The 15497-nt window shown below is 44.8% G+C and overlaps 1 protein-coding gene across 1 annotated transcript in view; it reads right to left on the bottom strand.

The window, feature by feature from the left end:
• Positions 1-428: 428 nt before the first annotated feature.
• PITPNA (phosphatidylinositol transfer protein alpha) overlaps positions 429-15497 on the bottom strand; it is a 36473-nt gene continuing 21404 nt past the window's right edge. The window contains exons 10-12 of the mRNA XM_019755502.2: positions 14801-14923; positions 4443-4511; positions 429-3016 (exon numbers count right to left, since the gene is read on the bottom strand). Coding sequence (XP_019611061.1) covers positions 4467-4511; positions 14801-14923 — 168 coding nt within the window. The 3' untranslated portion in view covers positions 429-3016; positions 4443-4466. The remainder of the gene's footprint in view (positions 3017-4442; positions 4512-14800; positions 14924-15497) is intronic.

The raw sequence follows: 15497 nt of genomic DNA, 5'->3' as shown, positions 1-15497 counted from the left end.
TCTTAATATATGGCGGGGAGGGGGGGGCGCGGAGGGGAAGGAGGGTGCATGGGATTCCTTTGAGGATCTGATGAGAGCAGTGACCTTCCCCAGAAAAACACAATTTTACAAACAAGCTTCATAAGGTTCATAGACCTGAAAGCAAGGTTAAGAACTCCTACTTTAAATGTTTTGCTTGGTAGGATGCTGAAAAAGGGAGATGTGAAGAGGAGGGGAGATGAAAGCAAAAAGGAAATACTGCCAGTAGGAAATGGCCAAATTACTTTCCCATGTATGATGTTTGCATAAGTAAAATGACACGGGGATGTTTTAATTTACAGAAATCCTCCTATAAAAGTTTTAAAATGGAAGATATCAGCAAGAGTCTGAGGGTATCTGAATTGGAAAATGGATGTAAGGACATGACCAATAAGCTCGACTCCAGAAAACTCTGTCTAGAATTTTATTAGACTGCTTTTTCCCCCAATATACCTGTATTGGAAGATTGAGACAAAAAGGCACAAACTCACATTAAATAAGGTGATCTAGTCAATTCTACAAAGTGTATTTTGTAAAAGAAGTAGCACTAAGAACCAATCAAAATAAGTCAGGGAGTCCCAGCAGGGACTGTAAGAGAACTGGGAAGATATACACGTGCCACAATACTGACCCTGTCCCTGACCTCTCTGGGTAAGAAGGCCAGAGCCCAGCACCCCTCCTACAGAGGCACTGCTGCTTCCAGCTGGGGCTGAGACCCTGGAAATCTAATAGAAGCAGCTGGTCTGAAGGGGCATGGCACATCCTCAGGTACTACCCTGGAGCTGAGCCTTTCATTGTAAGCCCTTCTGAGTGCTAGTCGGTTTGGGGGAGGTGAAGGAAGAAGGGGGATACTTAAAAGAAGCCAACACCGTTGCCCAGCAGCAACACTATCCTTGGGGATGGAATAGACCGGGGACATCCCGCCTTATGTTCATGTGGGTTGGAGCCCCAGATCCAACTGGCTTCAGGAATTGTCGCTCAGCTCATGTGGATGCTTTCAAACTGGGGCAACAGGTGGAGGTGGGGGGGAGGCAGAGAAAAGGCAGATAGAGTGAGCCCCCACTGGAGCTGGAGTGATATGTGTGGATCTCAGAGAAGAGCTGAAGGAAGGAGACTAACACCTGCCCCTTGCACCACCTAAACAACCGTCTTGTTTAGAATACCACCAGTTGTTTCTCCCAGGATAACTCACATCTGGACTTCACTTAGTTGATGAAGAAAGGAGAGCTTGAAGCACAAATATAATTACAGCTAATACAAAGCTTGCAGGAAAACATTTACATTTTTCTCCAGTAGGAATGCTGCTTCAACTTTCCCAGTCAAATAAATGCTACCAGCAGTTGGGATGTGAATAACCAACTGAACCGTGCCAGATCCATTGCTACTATAGACCCCACAAGGTGAGACTAAAAGGAAGGTGTAACAGGACGTATCCTGGTCCTAAAGGGGCCTCAAGGGTGGGAGCTAACCATGCCAAGGGGTGTGAGTCTGTCCACCCCGGCCCCAGGAGGGCCACAGGGAAGCATCCTTCAGGATGTCATAGGTGCAATCCTGTGAGACACTCCCTTATTGCACTTAGAACGAAGTAAGGCGAAACAAACTGACAAAAACATGAGGCTACATTATCTCATCCTACTTCTCGCTCCCTCAACAGATTTGGTCTCATTAGCAGCTGCACCCAGGCTAGCATGGGCTTGGATCACTGCACACTCAGCCAACATACTCCGCAGAGTTTGGGAAATGTCAGGTGACACCACAGCTCTTTGACTCTCACTGGGAAGGCATACTTGGGTTCTGCCAGGTTACAGGAAACACTGAAGCACTCCGCAGCTTCTGTTCCCCTGGAGCCTGGACACTCACTGGCCTACTTTGGTAGAGTTTTGTACTACAGTCACTACTTGCTTTGATTGTCCAGGACAGAACTCAGCTTGGGGGCAGGACGAGCTGAGTTCTTGATCCCCAGATCCTTTTTAGCAATTGGAGACGAGAGAGAACGTATTCTGCTGGGAAGGAGCTTTTTGCATGCTTGTTTTATGCAGCATGAAGAGGTCAGGACTTTGTGTCCTGACCAGCCTCAAAGACGGGACAGGAATCTAAGAAAGCACAGAGAAAAGAGGATTATTGCTGAGTGACAGCACCAGCCCAAACAGGAAGAGGAGCGTGGACATACAGAGCTCCTTGGGGGGCAGACTAATTAGTGTATGTGGGGCAGACTCGATTCTAAGGGCCATACTGGCTAGGTCCCTCCAGGTGTCGGGCTGACCTGGGCATGTTACGGGTTCTGCAGAGATGTAGACAGAGTGGGCAACAGGAGGGCCGAGAAGCCATAGGTGTTTCTGAAACTAGTGACCAAAGATGCAATGCATGGGCAGGGGTTATTTGTATTTGTTGAATGTTCAAGACAGAGACTGGCTGGGCCTTGGGTATTTCCTTGGTGCTTAGAGCACTCTTAACAATGGGTTATTGGAAGCAGAGGTCAGAGTTATGAAGCCACATTGCTGTTCTGTGGAACTGGGGTGAAAAAACTGTATTTCTAACTCATCCCCTCTCCCCAGGTGAGCACTCAAAATTGCAAAAATCTGCCAGGAAACAAAATACCTCAGTTTATCCCAAGGTTGAAAACAAACAAACTTAAATCATTTAAATCACCACATCACAAAAGGCAGCTATTTCGAGAGACTAAAAATGTCACTTGGAAATAAAGGGGAGGGGGAGGGCACACAGAAATGGGTTGAGAGTACAATGGTTGGAAAGGGAGGAGCTGTAAATACAGCAACCTACACGCCACATCTCAGATGAGCAGCGGGCTCCTGCACACACGGCTTCATAATACCAGACAGTCTATTTGTTCACAATATTAAAGGGCATCTAGAATTAGCTACAGTAAGGGATCGAAAGTTGCCTGAAGAAGGTGCACAGAAAGGCTGCGTCCGAAGATGGCCTGTCACTCGGGAGAGTGGAGCTGCTGGGCCTTCCTGTTGACCACTGTCTTGCAAAACTAGAAGAGAAATACAATTATTAAGGAAGCAACAGAGGAAAATGGAAGTACTATAAATCATCGATGGGGGAATTTCCAAAGGAGGAAGGATGCCAGCTGGTGTGGTTGGGGCTGGGGAGAGAGGAAAATAAGGTCCAAGCAGTGACTAGAAGCTGGCACTGCAACAATCCATTTAATCCCATCCTTTTATCTCCCAGTTCTCCTAAAGCACAGGTTTGCATCACTGGTGGTGGGACCAGCCACACCTCCTTAGCTCCTTAGTGCTACAGCACAGCCAGTTTGTTTTAGTTTTTTCTTTTTAAAAGATTTATTGGGGATTATTGGGGAGCAGTGTGTTTTTCCAGGGTCCATCAACTCCAAGTCGTTGGTGGAGGGTGCAGCTCAGCTCCAAGTTCAGTCATCGTTTTCAATCTTAATTGCAGGGGGCACAGCCCACCATCCCATGTGGGAATTGAACCAGCAACCTTGTTGAGAGCTTGTGCTCTAACCAACTGAGCCATCTGGCCACCCCTCTGGCAGCTCAGCGGCAGCTCGTTTTCTTCAATCTAGTTGTGGAGGGCGCAGCTCACTGGCCCATGTGGGAATCAAACCGGCAACCCTGTTGTTCAGAGCTCGTGCTCCAACTAACTGAGCCATCTGGCCGCCCAAGGATAACCAATCTTTATTTGATAAAAGAATCTCTCAGCCTGATGGGGAGCAGGGCCAAGTGTTTTATTCCATGACCAAGCCCACTCTGAGCTGCTAGAATAACAGCAACGTCTGGAAGTATTCAGGGCACTGGGAGCAATTAAAAGGAAGGGACCTGGGGAAGATTGACAGTGTGACAAGAAACATCCCACCCTGGTCCTCCCTATGACTGGGCAGAAATATTCTCCAAGCATCTGAAAGATGCTGCCTCTGATGAGGACAGCTACTTAGTATGGGATCGGGGGTACAAAGAGGCGGGAAATGAAGCACCAGACACAACAATGAATGCTAGGGAAGCTGTCCGGCCAGCAGATTTTCCAAGGGAGGCACAGGGAACACCAGCAGTTGGGAGCTAGGAACTGGCTCTGGCATAGGTGCTGTAGGGCGTGCCCCAGAATGCCAGTTTCAACTTGATATGGCTCAAGTTAGAGGAGGAAGAGCAATTAGTTGCAGATAAGCTTCAAGTCTGATCTACCGCCCCCATCCCACCCCGTCTCATAACTCTGTCCATGTCTGTCTGGGTAGTTCTTTGTAAAGTCCCTCAAATGTCCTAATAGTCATAATTGCTCTCAATGGAAGCCTGAGACCATGACAAGCCTGTTTAGCATGGCAGTCAGCATGATTCCTAGAGGGCAGGATGAGGAATAAAGCAGGTTTTCTGACGACTGTGAGCGGCTGAGCCTTGAGGACCCGGACTGGTTTTAGTGTCTATGACATTCACAGTGAGAAACGTACATACAGTGCAGAAGGGGGAGAGGTGGCTTTAGTCATCCGCTGTCATTCCTTTCACTGGGTCCTTTTGTCTCATCTGAAACAGAAAAAGCAGAAAAGTTGAAGGGTCTTGCTGCTAATGAGACTCCACCACAAATACATCCCACCTCTCAATCCTGCCAATAGATAGGGAGGAGCATGTGTGTACAAAGCAAATCAGAATGGAATTCTGCATAAATACAGCCAAAGCCATACCATTTACAGCTGTGTCACTGGTCCCACCATCCATGATTGCTGTTTCTCTCCCCTATGTCCCAGGGTTGGGGTTTAGTTCTTAAGTTCCTGTCTCTCTTTCAATTATTCAACAGCTATTTATGCAACATCTCTTTTGTGCTAGGCATTCTCCAGGCCTGAGTCCTCAGTAGTGAGCCAAAACAGATCAAGTCTCTCCTCAAGGAACTTACATCCTAGGGCAAGATGGGGGAGAATAAGCCACTACTGTGTGTCACACGGGGCTGAGGGCTGCTGGGATAGAGAACAACTGGGGAAGTGCTACTTTATAAGCTGGCTACGGAAGGCCTCTTTGATAAGTGATGTTTGAGTAAAGACCTGAAGGAAGTGGGGAGGAAAAGCCTGTGGCTCCCTGGAAGCAGGAGGACAGACGGGGACAGGACAGTGTTTAGGCAGAGGGAATGGCAAGTCCCTCTCGTGAGCTCTGCTTAGAGCTTCGCCTAGTCAATAGGGCACACAGTGTGGCACCAGGGTTCAGCACAAGAACACGGGTAGAAAGTACTAGGGGCAAACCTCAGCTTAAAAGAAGCGCGAGGCTGCTGGAAAACAGGACGGGGTCTTCTCTGGAAGCCCTGAGTGGCCCATGTCACGGGCACCTTCCAAGCAGAAGTAGACAGAAGTCTTGTTGGGGAGACTGTGGAGGTGATTGCTCTCAAATCCGTTCCGACTTGAAAATTCTATTTGTAGCATGTCTATAACATATGTGTATTTTAACTTCCCATTGATACTGCCTTCACTACCCAGGAGCTTTCTCCTCAATTTGCATTCTTTATGCATTCAACAAATTTTGAGCACGTAAGAGCATGACCTCTGGAATCAAACTGCCTGGATTGTATTCTGGCTCCATCATTATTAATTGGGTAACCTTAAGCAAGTTACTTCATTGCTCTCTATGCCTCAATTTCTGTAATTATAAGGTGGAGATGATAATGGCACATGCGTCATGGGGTTGAGTGGTAAAGATTAAATCAAGATATTTATGTAGACTACTTAGCATAGCAGAGGGCTTGGCACTGAGCATACACTCAGTACATGTTATCTATGTTGTTATTTCTTTGTTCCAAACACCATCCTATAGCAAAAGGGATGTGTGTTTCACAAGTTCTGAAGAACCTGGACTTCTAAACTACAGCCCTCAGAGTTATGTTCTATTCATGAAAATTTAATACTGGCACAACTTTGCAGAGAGATTCTATCTCAGTAATAGTAGTTCTTCACTGGGAAACATTCTTAAAACATACTTCCTGCCACCTTGCAAACCCACGTTTCTTGTTTACACACACCCACACACACACCCACACACACACACCCACACCCCCCGCCGCACTATTATAATCAGTAAGCCCACATGGAACATGGGCACAATAAAAAAAAAATTCTCCTGGTCCTCCCCAGTGTAGGCCCGAGTTTCCTCCAACTTGATCAAAATAATTGCCTGGGGCACTTGTAGATTCTTGGGCCCCAGACCTGACTAAGAACCTACAGGAGATGGACCATAAGTCAGTCTTACAAGCCTCACTTTTCATTGTCTGCAGCAAACATCCTCTGCTCCAAACAGGAAAGTCCGTTTGCAGACACCAAGCTAGTCCCCAACCTTTGAGCAAGCACTTAGCTCCACCTGGAAAACCTGTCTCCGGTAGAGTTTACTCAAAACTCAGTTTCCTGAATGATGATCTCTGAATTATTACTGCTCTTATAACTTCAGTTGTCCATATTCATTAATATCTGTTAATATGTTACTTCATAAGGGTTCAACAAATGAAAGTTTCCAACATGACAAATCTGTTAAGGCGAAGGGTACTGCCACCTTTTAAAAAAAGTAAAAATTTAATCCTGTGGTGTCAAGACTGGAATTGGGGCTATTTTATTTGAACATAATATGTAAGGCAGATATATTAGGTTGGTGCCAAAGTAATTGAGATTTAAAAGGTTAAACACTGTAAAACAGCAATTACTTTTGCTCCAACCTAATAGAAATAAATTTAATGTGAAAGTTCCCTAGCTCTGCCCTATGAGAAAGCCTGGGAGCAGCAACACATCAACAGTAATGAACACACCTAGCACCCCAACACCACCCTACCCTAACAGGAACCAGGGCTCCTTGAAGATACAGCTGATTCTAGGACTGAGTCACGGAAGGAACAAGACAAGCCTGGGACACTGCTGTGCTTCAGGTGAACAAGGGGCACCTCACCAGTAACTGGACAGAAAGACTGACAAGATACAATGAAAAGAACACCAAATCTGTGACATTCTGGCCTAAAATGCATAAACTGGATCTAATCATGCAGAATCATTGGACAAACCCAAATTGAGAAACATTCTACAAAATAACCAGCTATAACCCTCAAAAATGTCAAGGTCATGAAGTCCAGGGAAAACAGGAATATCACCAGATTGAAAGAGACTAGAAGGCTGCAGTGTGTGATCCTGGGTTGTTTCTTTTGCTTTAAAGGAATGGAGTCGCTGGGTAAACAGGGTATTGTATTCTTGCCATTTTCTGTAAGTTTGACATTCTTTACAATTTTCTTAAAAGACAAAAACATGCTCATTAAATGTCTGCTCACTAGTGACCATTCACATAAATTTTCAATAATCAGAGACAATTTAATGTGATGGGAGCAAAACTCTTTGAGGCTCAACCAGATCATGGTATACCCTGCGAGTTCACTGCGAATCCAAAGCCAAGTCCTGTTTTCCTACTGCTTGAGATGAGATGCAACTTCCCATCAGGGCGCTCAACAGCTTCCCCTACTCTCAGACCCCCACCAGGGTGCTACTGAAATAAAAATGCATTATTTCATTCTTGTAATGAATGCTCTAAGAATGCTTATTTCCTGTTTCCTGGGCCTAAATGACATGAGAGATTTTTATCTGACGTTTGCAGTGTTCCTTGGATCAAGCTATTGCAGGACACACACACACACACACACACACACACACACACACACACACAGTTAAGGAACATAAGGAACATGAAAATAGAAACTTCTATTCTAGTTTGTTTTTTTTAAACAGTGGTTTCCTCTAGGAATAACCCCAGGGGTTGGAGGAAAGGGGCTTTTATTTATTTTATTTATTTATATGGACTTCTATTTTTTAATATATTCTATATCTTTTGCAAATTGCTTTCACCATTAAATATGAAACACTCCTCTGGCTTAAAAACCTAGTGAAAGCATCAATGTCAATATCCTCACTGTGACTGTACTATAGTTTTGCAAGGTACGGCCATTGGGAGAAACAGATCTCTTATTATTTCTTAAAACTGCACGTGACTATTACAATCATCTCAACATAAAAAGGTGAATAAAAAAATAAAGCTAGTAAAAATATCAGTTTAAGACACTGAAAAGTTACCACAAACCAAATAGCATTCTTGAAGGAACACAGCTATGAGGCACCTGTGGAATTGTTTTTAGAACCTCTTTAGAAACCAAAGCCACCCTATAAATAGGTTCAGCCATTTGGGAAAGGAATTTGGCAACAAATAACAACAGTCTTAAATTCTCTAATTCGATTTGTAGGAATTTATTCTAAGAAAATAATCCTTATTAACCGCCCCCCCCCAAAAAAAAACCGAGGGCACAAAAATTTTCACCACAGCATTATAATAGTGATAACTTAGAAACAACATGAAAGGAAAATTTAACATTGGGTAATGACAGAGTACACACAGAACAACATATATGTTGCAGTCAGAAACACGAAGACATTTTTTTAGTAGGAAAATGCTTCCTTAAAATGTTCAGAGAAAAAGGTAAGATAATCAACCACCTGGCACATGCAATACAATCATAACTAAGTAGAAGTGTGTAGAAAGACTTAAAAATGCAGGAAAATGTTTTTAGTGGTTGTCTTTAAATGGTAAGAGTACAAGTTGATTTTTTTCTTTCTACTTTTTCACTCTTTTCCAAAAGATGTTTAATGTTTATATATTACCTTAATATTGAAAAATGAAATTATATTTAAAAATAAAATAAAGCTACTCCCATGTTTTAAGATGTTGTCCAATGTTCTGGGCGGTTTGCCCTGGGGTCAATCATTGCCGGACAGGTCAGAGGGAATTTTGACCCACGGGATAGCGTCATCCTCCATGTACAGCAGGGGTGCCCAAACTTTTTTCAACGTTTTTTTACCAAGGGCCATATGTGGTAAAATACACAAACAGCAGGCCACTCACTCGAGGTGAAGTACATATTGCCTCACCTGGTTTATTTAAGTAAACTAAACATATTTTTGGAATTTGCTGCAGGCCAATTAAAAATGGATTGCGGGCCACAGTTGGCCCGTGGGCCGCAGTTTGGACACCCCTGATGTACAGGGATCCCTCAGCCTCAGGAGACCTAGCTCTGCCCTCTGCAGACGCTATGAGAATCTCAGATTCTAACCTCCCATGGCCTCGCAGGTGAGCTAGGCACCAAGTATTTTCTCTTTATCAGCCTAACCCTCAGATTTTATATCTATCACAGTCCCAAACTGGAAACTTTGAGGTAGTGTCCTGGCAGGCACTTCACTACACAGGGACCCTTACAGAGTCTCTGGGTAACCAGTCCAAAGTTTAAAGCTTAAAATCTAAAACCGATAGTGATATATTAGTCAAAAAGCCATAGGATAAACAAGGGCCCTCTGCACCAAGATGCAGGTAATGAGAAAGGGACAGGTGTGTTCACAAGCAAGAATGTGGACGGGAAGAGTGGCTACAAGGGGGCTCAGAGACAGCCCCCAGGCGGGCCAGCTGTGCAAGAGTGTCATGTAGCCTCTCGGCTCCATCACGGAGCACCAAGTCCAGAAGGGAAGGATTATGGAGGGATCAGAGGAATCACAGAGCCAACAGGGACGTAGGACCCTGCAGGGAAGGCTGGGAAAGAAAATGCTGCAGAATCTTAATCATGCTCTAACACACAGCATCTTTGCTGTTTTCTAACAAGTGCTCTAGTGGGTCCAGTAAATAGGGAAATAAGTTTTCTTAAAATTTTTTAAATGAGTTCTCTTCTCCCAGGCTCATTATCTACAAAATTAATGGCCAAAGGCCCAGGAGGCACTTGGTTCAGTGAACTAGAAGGTATCCTTCACTTCTGAGTCTCAGTTTCTCTATCTACAAAATTAAAATAATATTTAAGGCACAGGTTGCCACACAAGCTTACCACATACGACAGGCACACAGTAAGACCTCAATAAATGTTAGCTTCTAGTAATAATAAAAATAATTTTATCACCACCATGTTCATCAGATAGTGAGTTCCTCATTACAGGAGGCAATCAAGCACAGGCTGGTGGAGAAGCTACAGAGAGGACTCAAGCACTGGACATATAATGGGACTAAATGACCTTTACGGTGCCTTCTTCTACTTTTGACATTATGAGTCTCTTAAGACAGCAAGTGAGAGGGAGGATGAGGGAGGGGGGAAGGGAGAGGGAGAAAAGGTGAGAGGGAAAGGGAGAAAGAGAGAGGGGAAAAAGAGAGTGAGAGAGGGAAACTGCTTTCCTACAGGCACACATCTCCTGACATTTTTCTTTTTGGGGCAAAGGACTAATCTCTTGATCCCTTGTTTCTCAAATCCTTGAGCCTCGTCCAAGAATGGTGAGTCCCCCACCCCACAGGGACGAGAGTTATAGCAGTGGCAACTGGCCTTCTAGTGACCCATCATAACTCACAAAAATAACCCACCCACTTTATAGACTACTATGCACTGGCTTAAAGAATTACAGTCACAATTCCTACTGCAAGTGAATCATGGCCGATTGAATGCATGCATTTATTGCTATTTCTCCCCCAAACCCTACTATGATGACAGTAAAGATATAAAAAAAGATATAAAGCCACGAAGACAACAAGAGTGATGAGACGGGAGGATTATAAAGGTGACACTAAATCTTCTATTTTGAGATTGGGATCTCTGGTATAATTAGAATTAATAAGTGTAATTTATCTCAGGACCTTTTTGAAAGCTTTCTTTTCTTTGCCTCCTTTCCACCAAAGCTTAATGACTGCTTGCTATACATTTACTATGCAGACCAGTTTCAATGTTTCTATTTACTTCCGCCCAGTACAGGTCCTGTTACTCTGTGGAGAGTTTTTGTATCTGTATGGGATCCACTTCTGGCTCCAACTTAAATCTACATCATATGTAAAGGTAGCAATAACAACCAGTTTTAACTGCACCTTCCCCCACCCCAACGGACAAAGCCGAACCCAAAAGAAAATTCCATTACAGGCCGAAGCAATTTACATCCTGGCTAGAAAATACAAAACTTGAGACGAAACAAAGACTCGATGCAGTAGTCTCCAGCAGACTCTACCCAGCCGACCCTTCTCTTATTTTAATAAATCTTCCTTCTGTATTTCTACCTGCCTCATGAATCCTTTCACAACCTGCGAGTGAGCAGCCACAACACAGAGGAGAGAGACAACAGCAGCTTAGAGATGGTAACAACTTTCTGGAAGGTGAAAAAAGGATGGGTGAGCAGCAACTCTGAGTGGCCTGAGCTGACACCTAAGTGCCAGTAACGAAGGGAGCCAGTAAGGAGCAGACCAATTTGTGCTGTAAGTTCTCCAAAGACTCAGGAACTGGGAGCACCAGGCACCTCTGAAGGTGGAAGTGGAGATGGAGTTGAAAACAGGTGACTTGTTTGAAAATCCGAATAAAGAACAGTTTGGCTTTGGCATTCCCTCCCCCAGTTCTCACAGTCAAGCAACCACCCCCACTTCCTGCCATAGGAAGGCCAGGGGGTTCTCTGGGGGGCGGGGGGGCCTTGCTAGGGGCCAAGTGGACACAATACAAAACAAGAGGGGATTAAGGTGAGCCCCCCAGGACCCTTCTCCAGCTCAGTTCCCAGAATGCTGGCTGCCTGACCATCCCCCCAAGCAGGAGACCAGAGAGTCTTCTCTAGACGAAATGACCAGCCCAATAAAAACACTCAGGATCCTGAAGCAGGGGACCCCAATGTAACCACTTGACTACCCTGCAATGAAGCCCACCCACTGATTCAAAGAAATTACAATCAGCTCTTGACTTTCAGTTTTAAATGTGAATGGCCGGCCAAGGACCACCAGTTGTTTGAGGAAAGCCCCTAAGACAAACAGTCCTACAAGAAAAAGGTGCTCAGAGGAAAACAAAAAATATTCAGTAGGGCAGAGACACCTCAAAAACAGAACACAAACCCAAAAAGCTCTAGCTTCAGAAAAGATTAACGCATGTACGAAAAAACAAAAGTACTTTAAAAAAAGAACACAGAACAAGAAATTAAAAATGAACTTAAAAATGTTTTAAATTCAATGGAAGAGAGAAAAGTTAACATTGGAAAATAGCTCCCAGAAAGCAGACAAAAAGAGGAGAGAAAACATAAGAAAATGAGAAGGTCAATTCGAGGTCCAACGCCCAACTAATAAAAACTGCAGAAAGAGAACAAAGAGAGAGGAGACAATTGTGAAACAGATAATACAAAAACATTTTCCATAACTGAAGAGATCTTTGGATCAAGGTATCACCAACCAAGTGGGAGCAAAATGAATGAGAATGGATCAGCACCAACTACATTACTATGCAATGAATGTCACACTCCAACAAAACCCAATCATCCACAGAGACTGGAAAACAAAACTTAATGAAATAGACACATCAACTAAGCAGCAGAAAGAAGGGAGGCAATTAGTAAGTTCTTAAAAAAACAAAAAAATTGTACAAGAAAGGAATGAAAACCAGAGTAGACGAAAAGGCTCCGTTAGGAAAAAAGAATGAGCTGTAATAATATAAACACTGAAAAACCAATGAGCCCCATATTGAAGGATGGAGAGGGGAAGAGTGTGAGTTGTGAGTGGAGAAAAAGAGCGAAATCTTCCAGAGGAAGTTGATGCTTAATACCAAAAGTTGAGAAACTAAGAATTAAGAGCACAAGTACATTATTTGGCAATAGGGAGGTAATTAACAAAAGAAGCAACTATAAGAATGAAAGGAGCTGTTCTGGGGGGTGGGACCTCAGGGCCTGGGCAGAGGACAGTTTTTTCTTCACAAGCCTGGGATACTGAGTCTTTAAATTAGAAAAGTACTTTTGGAGGTGATGGATATGTTTATCCATCATTCATTGTGGTGGTGATGGTTTCACGGGTGTATACTCATCTGCAAACTCACAGAGATATATACATTAAATATATGCAGCTTTCTGTATGTCAGTCATACCTCAGTGCAGTAGGGATTTTTAATAAAAAAAAAAGAAGAAAGAAAACTACAAAAATAAAACTTTGATAAAAAGAGGGTAAAAAAAGACAGGGAAAAAAACAAGTAAGCCAGAGGCACATTTAGCATCCAAAAATACTGTACAGTCGCTAATGAGGTCAAGATATGTCACACAATAACACGGACTGGGTTTTGCTTTCTCTTCCACTGCAAACTACTTTTAAAATTCCAATTCCAAACAGGATTTCCCACATTTGCAGTCATCCTGGAGGACAGTGGTCACCTAAGCTTATGGCCCAATTCTCCAGAGAATGGAGAAACACGTGAAGACATGGGGTGGGGAGTGAAAAAGAGCTCCCTAAGTAAGGCTAAGGCCTCTCTTATAGTTTGGATCTGAATAGGCAGGTTCAGTAGCTCCTCTGGAGAGCTCTCCCAGCTCTAAGAATTCGAATTCTACCCAGAGCAAAAGGCTGTCTGCAAATGCTTCGGTGACCCTGTGTGCTTTATGCCGGCCTTTGTCAGGCAACAGGTGGCCGAAGCTCCAGGCTGCCCCCCCACCCCAATCTCTGTGTTCCTGTTTTGTAACTTTGTTCTTTTCTCTTTTCCTCAGGACTAGGGTGGCCAAAAGACTCAGGCCTCTCTCTTATACAGTCAGAATGACCAGAGTCCTGGATGTTAAAATCTACCACTTCCTTAAGATTCTTAGCAGAAGCAGCAGAAATTGTATCCAAAATCCTGCCACTTCCCTGCCAAATGTAACTGAATGAAAAACCGAAACATCTGCCTTCATCAGGAAGTACCTCAGCACACCACTTGAGTGAGTCACCTCAGGAAATGTTATCCTGGAGGTAAAAACAACTCCCCAGGGTGGGCTGGGGGGCTTCAGAGGAAGGGCTCCTGGGCAGTATAGGGGGGGCACCACAGCACCCAGGCCTCAATCTCACTTGAGGCCCTTCTGGAGAGCTGGGCAAGGCCATGCAAAGCAATGTCTGCCAGACACCCAGGCTCCGTGCCAACCCACCCAAGGCAAGGAGGGAGAAATGGATGGCAGTTCTTATGGAACGGAACTTCCTGCCTTATTTTTAGCCCCAGGCAGGGAGGAGGGCCCCAAATGGCATTTAGAGGGAGCAGAGTCCGAGTGCTTAAAAGCTATGGCGCTGACCCTGACCTATCACCTGCAGGCAGTGACCCCGGGTACGGCATTGATCTCTCAGAGCCTCTACCTCCTCATCTGAGTGTGGGGATCACAGTGGGGCCCGCTCACAGGTGTTGTGACATTCACAGGAGAGGGTGCATGTAAAAGCCTCACAACAGTCTCCCCCACAGTGAGTACCTGAATGTTATTTATGACCATCTCCTCAGAGTGAGCCTCGCAGGGAGCGTCTCCAAACAAAGCAGGGGGAGCGTTAGGTCTTCAGGCTCCCATGGAGCAGAGAGCCCTCCTTCTGGGAGCCATGCCAAGCTCCCCCCCAACCCCACCCCCAAAGCAAAGGTTCCAAACTCTAAAAATAGCTCAAAAAACACCTCAGGAAGTAGTTCCTTATGTGTGTTGTGTTGTGTCTTCTGTGTGATATTCACGATCAGCCCCACCTGCCACCTCCCAGGGTCAGCTCCACCTCTGCAGCCCAGCAGGAGAACCACTGCAGCAACTGTATTACTCACTTGGCATGCAGCATACACTGCCATATTTGTCTCTCTGGATATGCCAAGACCTCAACTAGATAGCAAATTCAAGGGCACAGGCGGTTTTCTTCCTTCGAGTTTGCAGACTGCCTGGCATGAGACTGTACCTGAAGGAGACACTGACACGTTCCCATAACCACAGAACTGTGCCCTCAGTGAACTGTCCCAGCGTGAGAGTCTCCTTCACATGTTCACCTAGTTGAGGGCCCCTGAGTCTCCTCTGGGCATCTCTTACCTCATCCAGCTGTTTCTTTGTCTCTTCTTCCATCCTTCGAATGTCATCCATTGTCAGGTCAACCCACTTATCGAGCCAACAGAACAGCTGCCGGTGGAAGTTTGTAAACAGACGCCTCTCTTGCTATAAAAAGAAAGGAACCCAGTTAGGACCCAGAAGGGGAAGGCTATTGCTGCAGCCCTTCTCCCCATGATCTCTGAGCCAATACCCATACTTCAATGGGGTGGTGGGGTTGGAGTGATGCCTGACTTGTCTGGATGAGCCCTCCAGTCCCATAGGTCAGTGACTTTTACCTTCACGTGTCTAACAGGTAGGGCTTCAAGTAGGAGCGAGCCCCCCAGGAAAGAATGGGTAGCTACCTCACAGCTAGGCCCTACACCAAACTGCTACTAAGACAAGCAGCCAATGAGCTCGCAGCTAAGCCAAAGCCCCAGAACAACTGTGCCAAGTTTCCTCCTTGTCTCTGGAGCCTAAAGGCAGGTTAACACTGGCCAGCAGCTATGAAACGTGGCCCAAGAGTGAGGCTCTAACACATCAGAAAAAAGGTTATAAAAACTCCTTATGTTTGCCTAGTTCAGTAATTCAGGGCACCAGAGAGTTTGGTTAACAGTACCTCTTGCTTTTTGGTTTCAAGAAAAGAGAGACTGAGTTTTATTTGTATTTCAATCATAGCAAGCCCCATCCTGTTTCCTTTTCT

Source organism: Rhinolophus sinicus, linkage group LG15 (assembly GCF_036562045.2).
Source record: "Rhinolophus sinicus isolate RSC01 linkage group LG15, ASM3656204v1, whole genome shotgun sequence".
Classification (NCBI taxonomy): domain Eukaryota; kingdom Metazoa; phylum Chordata; class Mammalia; order Chiroptera; family Rhinolophidae; genus Rhinolophus; species Rhinolophus sinicus.
This window is presented reverse-complemented; position numbering and strand designations above follow the sequence as displayed.